This window comes from Lactuca virosa, chromosome 5 (genome assembly GCF_052849685.1).
Source record: "Lactuca virosa cultivar CGN04683 chromosome 5, Lactuca_virosa_CGN04683_v6, whole genome shotgun sequence".
NCBI classification, from domain to species: Eukaryota; Viridiplantae; Streptophyta; class Magnoliopsida; order Asterales; family Asteraceae; genus Lactuca; species Lactuca virosa.
This window is the reverse complement of record NC_136430.1, coordinates 269,749,599-269,756,095: the sequence shown is the minus strand read 5'-3', so window position 1 is coordinate 269,756,095 and position 6,497 is coordinate 269,749,599. Positions and strand designations below refer to the sequence as shown.

General features: G+C 33.0%; 1 protein-coding gene across 1 annotated transcript; it reads right to left on the bottom strand.

Annotated features, from left to right (window-relative positions):
* Positions 1-2,833: 2,833 nt before the first annotated feature.
* On the bottom strand, positions 2,834-5,391 carry LOC145112729 (uncharacterized). Its single transcript, XM_079048861.1, has 6 exons — positions 5,323-5,391; positions 5,063-5,270; positions 4,301-4,513; positions 4,104-4,204; positions 3,535-3,965; positions 2,834-3,437 (listed from the first exon to the last, which is right to left on the bottom strand). The coding sequence occupies exons 1-6, from the start codon at positions 5,389-5,391 to the stop codon at positions 2,834-2,836; spliced, it is 1,626 nt and encodes a 541-aa protein (XP_078904987.1).
* Positions 5,392-6,497: the final 1,106 nt, after the last annotated feature.

The following is a 6,497-nucleotide window of genomic DNA, read 5'->3' as shown; positions in this document are numbered from 1 at the left end:
AACTCCACGGCGTGTTTGATAAACTGAATGACAATTCTGTTTTCTCCTCCTTGTTCAAGTTCACATTAATAACAACTTAATAGAAAATTAAATCTACGCTCTGATACCACTAATGGGTTCTGAGCATAATAAACAATCCTATGTGTGCATGCAACCCTAAAATTTATCTACATTTTCTCTAATTGAACATACCATGTGAATAACAATGTATAAACCGTAGAACACTAGTATATAATCAAAATTACATAATAAGGGTTACAAAACATACTTTTATTGTTATATAGTAATAACAATCTAAATCCTTTAGTGTTATTGAGACTTCAGGAACAAGCGTCACAATCGTCACGCCTCTAATGGCTCACACCCAACACTAGCAATTGAAGAAAATTATGGATAAATAGAGAGGAGGAAAATTTTGGGCTGGTACTCTTCAAGAACAAGTAGTTGAAATTCATAGGGGATCAGCCCTATTTATAGTGTAGTCAAGAGACCCTAGATAAGCCCAAATCCAAGATTGTCTTAAACCGGGTAATTATCTACTTTCCTGATTATCCATAACAGACTATTCTAGAAACCCTAAGGCTCTAGAAACCATCCATAGCCTATGGAGGGTTCTAGATTGTCTCTTGCTCAACTATTGAACAATTACAATTCAGTCCCTGCACTTTTAATTAATTCTTTTAATCCCAAAATTAATTCTAGTTAATTTATGATTAAATACAAATTAAATATTACAATTTCTAATTAAGATATTATTCTCATAATATATTAATAAATTACTTATTTCAATTTATTAATCAAATTAATAAATCAACCTCTTTCTCCAAAGTCATTCTTCCCATTTGCTAGTCTTGAGGGCAACCCACAAGGACTGTGCCACTATCGATTTAAGTATATATCCATTATAGTTATGGGCTTAGACACCTAACCTAACAAGAATATGGGCATTGATCCTTTCTATAATATTCATCACTAGAAATAGGACATTGTGATTTGCTCAATTGAATGCTATGATGCACATGATTATTTCCTTTTTCAAATTTTCCATATTGAATCTTTTCAATATTTTATCCACATATATACTTTGACTAATTTATGTTAAACAGTTAGATCTATATATATAGACTTTAAAACCAATTATATATGGTGCTTCTCTTAAGTCCTTTATATAAAACATTTTCCAAGCCAAGTGTTTACACTTTTCAACTTAGGGATATCATTTCCTATGAGTAGTATGTCATCAACATACAACACTAGGAGACAACGACGCTCCCATGTACTTCATAGTCATGAAGTGCATCTATATGAAACATTATCCTAATAGACTTTATCTTAAATACCTGTGAGATTGTTTCCTCATAATCAATTCCTTGAGTCTGAGTGTAAATTTTTCCACTAACCTAGCTTTCAATGTGTGTACATTCCAATCAATGTCAGTCTTCTTCTTGAAGATCCGTTTACACCCTACTGTTATAAGATCCGGTGATGGATCAACCTAATTCCAAACTTTGTTATCCATCATGGACTAAATTTCATTATCCATAGCCTCTTTCCATTGGCCAGCCTCAGGCCCTGCCATCACTTCTTTGTAATTAGCCGGTTCATCCATATTGACTAGTGTTTTAACACTAATCAATGTGTTTTCTTCCGTCGTTATATGGAAAATATAAAACATGGGAGGATCACTAACTCTACTAGATCTACGAAGAGGAAATGATATGTTATTAGGCTCAACAGGTTCCTTAATCTTTGGTTGAGTGCTAACGTCAATTATAGGTTTACTGTCAGTTGACTCTTGTAATTCCTCAAGGTCAATTTGACTCCCACTAACTTCTTGAGATATAAGCTCTCTCTCTGAAGGAACACTCCTTATCGAGCCACATATACCATGTTTTCATTGGATCTGTAAAAAAATATCCAAAAGCTTTTTATGGATAACCGAAAAAAAATTACACTTCTTAGATTTGGGTTCAAGTTTGTATTGGGTTTCGTATCGAATGAAAACCTCACAACCTGATACGTTAATGTGATTAAGTGAAGGAACTTTTCCACTCCAGGTCACATGAGGTGTCTTTCTAACCTTCTTAGTTGGTACAAGGTTTAGATTATGGGTTGTTGTTTCAAGTGCATATCCCCATAACGTTATTAGTAATGAAGCTAGGCTCATCATAAATTGAACCATGTCTAATAGGGCTCTATATCTCCGTTCAGAAACACCATTAAATTGTAGTGTAATTGTAGTATCTAAATGTGAAACTATTCCACAATCATTAAGATGATCATTGAACTTGATACTAAGGTGATCTCCTCCTTATCAGATCAGAGAACATTTATCTTATTACCCAGTTGATTTTCTATTCCATTCTAATACTCTTTGAACTTTTCAAAGGTATTCAAATTATGTGTAATCAAATAAATATTACCATATCTTCTAAAATCATCAGTAGATGTAATGTACTAGTGTTTACCATTCCTTTATGTTGATATGAAGGGTCCACACACATTTCTGTATATGAGATCTAACAATACTTCACCTCTTTCACATGTCCCTATGAATGGTGACCTAGTCATCTTTCCTAATAAACAAGACTCACATACATCATTCGATTTCAAGTCGAATGATTCCAAGATCTCATCCGATTGGAGCAGGGTCAGCCCTAAGAATTCAAATACCCAGGACAAGGCGGAAAAAAAGGCCCTTAGGCCTTAATGTAGGGCTTAACGTGCAACGAATTAAATTACATAAACTAATTTTTGTTAAACGATGATAAACTTTATACCAATAATCATAGCAAAATCATAGTGTTTTAATAATAATTACGTATCGTAATAGTTAACCGACGATCCATGAAGCTCTCCTAGCATTCTTGATAGCAAATTGGTTGAGCAACTCTTCGTAATCTATACTATCTAAGATTTCGTTCTCGATAGATATCATCGCCAAACTGCTAAGTCTTTCTTGGGACATTGTGGAGCGTAAGTAAGATTTCAATAACTTCAGTTTTGAAAAACTTCTTTCTGCAGATGCCACCGTTACTGGAATAGTCAACATTATTCTATATGCAATGCTTGCATTTGGGAAATCATCAAGTTTCTTCAAAAACTTCAAAACATCTATAGGGTTGCTAAATTCATTGATTTCCAATATCTTAGTTAATTTCAACTCCGTATAAAGTTCCTCGGCATCAATATCCAATATTTCTTCAAACTTGAGTGCTTTTTGAAGACGATGACAAGACGACTTAAGATCTTTATCTTCAATTACCCTCAAATTATGTGGAAATATAAAACCAAATACTTTGTCATACTCTTTGAATTGTTCAAATCTTGTCTCAAGAGAAGAAATAGCTTGATCAACAATGTATAAGAAATAATTGACTCTCAAATTCTCTTCAGGTGGAAATGAAACTTCTTCGCTACTTGAACGCTCATCAAACCTTTTTTTTCCTTTCAATCAAATGCTTTTGTGGAAATATTGGATCAATACCCATTTAAATAGCTATCTCCTTAGCTTCATCAATCACTTTTAAAAACCCAGTTTCTCTATAATCCTTGAAGTACCCAATCAATATGTTTATTTCTGTAATAGCATTATCAAGATGCATATCCTTTGATTGTAACTTCTTACTTACAATATTCACATGGTTTAGTACTTGATGCGAGATAACAGTAGATACCAAAAATTCAAAGACACCAAGTTCTTTTTTTGTTAGTGAAGTTGCTTCACTTGCAATTGCAGCATCATTATCTTTTTCTCCAACTTGAAGTAAAGCTTCCCGTACATCAATAAATTGTAGTTTAATCGCCTTTACACTCTCAACACCGCCTTCCCAACGAGTTTGACACAATGACTTAAGACTCCAAGCTTTAACATTACCTTTCAGAATTTCCCACCTCTTAGTAGAATTTGCATAGATAGTATAAATGCGTTGGATAAATCCAAAAAAGTTGTTTCCTTTAACACACTTGTTAGACATATCACATAATGTAAGATTAAGAGAATGGAAACCACAAGGAGTGTAAAATGCTCTAGGATTTATATCTAAAATTCTCTTTTGCACTCCTTGGTGTTATTCTTTCATGTTTGCTCAATTATCATAGACTTGACCACGCATATGATCAATTTCAAGACCAAGAGAATTTAAATCCTCAAGTGTAACATCAAATAGTCCTTTTCCAGAGGTATCATCAACATTCAAAAAACCTAAAAAGGATTGCTCGACAGTAACAGAATTATATAATAACTTTAAATACCTCACTATTATAGTCATTTGTTCTTGGTGACTTGAATCGGGAGTACAATCAAGTATGATTGAGTAGTACTTTGCTTCCTTTATCTTCTTGATAAGTTCCTTTTTAATTTCATGAGCTATCAAAAGTATTAGTTCGTTTTGGATCGTGTGCCGAAGATAATGAACATGAAGCTCATCATTTGTGATCCGCTGCACATGCTCTTTGATAATCGGGTCAAACTCTTCCAACATTTCAATGACACCCAAAATATTTCCATTACCTGTTAAATACATTTAACAAATAAGAAGTAGAATCAGTCATAATAATTAACAAAAAGGTATTTGTTGGAATTTGAAAGAAATATACAATCTATAGTTACTGTTTTGATACAACTTTTCATTTGATCCACGGAATGCTAAATTATGTTTAGGAAGGAACTTCACTACTGCAATGATTCTCAAAAGGACTTGTTTCTAGTAGTCTCTTTCTTCCTTGAATTGCTCGTATTGGACTTTATCAATTATTTCGTTGAAGTTCAATCTTTTACGCATATTAAACCACTTATTCCTATTTGTGAGATGAACCAATGAGATTTCGTGTTCTTTAACTCTACTAGTAACATGGTGCCAATCTGAATAACCTTCATCACCCAATTTACCTTTCGAAATCCCTTTTTTAAACACTTTACAACAAAAACAAAATACCTTGTCGAGCTCTTTAGAATATACTAGTCATTCTCTATCACACTTCTCCAAATTTGATAAAGTTCTTGTATATAAAGCTGCATAAAATCGTCTACTGGATTTGTCGTACGGACCACACATAATACTAGTAACTTTTTTAGGAGCTTTCTTGACCAAAAGTTTAATCTCCTCATTATTAAGTTTTTCCCACCTTCTTGGATCACATATATCAACAAGCTTTTTAACGGGCTCTTGCACTTCCGCCTGTTCTACTTCTACTTCAACATCTTCGTGGTGTTCAACATGTTCTTTAACATGCTCTTCAACATTCTCTTCAACATACTCTTCAACAGGCTTTTTCAACGGGTTGTCTATGGATAAACTTATCTAGAGAACCGACGTCAACCTTTCTCTTTTCTTCATCTAGTTTTCTCTTTTTACGTTTTTGACTACCAGATGGTTGTTTAGACTTCATCACTACAAGTTCATTACTTTAAAATTTCAATATTCATCTAAATACAATAAACATAATCTAATAATTTGATTTCAACATCTAATTGTCTAATATAATTTGATTCAACATTCAATTAGATTTTAGAATTTCAACATGAAGTCATTCAATTATATTTCAACCTTAATTTCAATAGAATTTCAACATATCAATAAAACAAACAGTTTTAGATTTCAGATTATAATTAAAATTTCAACATTCAAATAAACAATTTCAGTTTTCATATTTTAATCACAATTTCAAATTTTCAATATTCAACATAATTGCAACATTCAATTATAAAATCGATTATGTGACATAATGATATCAATTTCGAATGGTTGTTGGTGTACTCACTGTTGGGTCGTGATCGACAATGACCGATGCACAATCAGTCGATGGAGGCTTCCTTTTCTATTGGAGAACGATTTAATAATCGGTAATCACTAATCAGCGAATGCCTAGCCTATTTCCTTCATACTTTAGTTCAATTGTTTGTATGTACGTTCGCTGCCTTGAGAGTTCTTCTGCCGACGGACTAATGCCTAATGGACTATCAAGATTTGGGCAATTGGGCTGCTGGAAATTTAAGCTGCAAACTTAATATACTATAAAAAAAATTGGGTCCATTGAAAAACCAGGCCCTGTGCGGAGGCCCTTGTTGCCCCCCTTGACACCGGCTATGGATTGGAGCTTGGCGATGCGTTTCTTATTTATATGGCAAGGTGACAATGTCATAAGTATGATATATCAAAGTTATCAAAAGAACAAATATTTAAGTTAACTTTGCTATTATTAGAAACATGAACAACACATTCATATATGTTAGTGCAAGGAGAAGCTTTAATCATTAAATAAACATTTTTATAAACTAAAATATCACCTTTCTCATTGTCAAATGAAATCTGAAATCCTTGTTTTAACAATGCATGAAATTAAATAATATTTAGACATCTTCGAAAATTAACATCAATTAACTAAACTAATCAAAACTCTAGTACTAAGCATCAGCTCGGACCCTCCAACCATCGAGACAGACGACGTTCGTCTATTATATGTTATACTTTTAACAAGACATCATTTTATCTAAC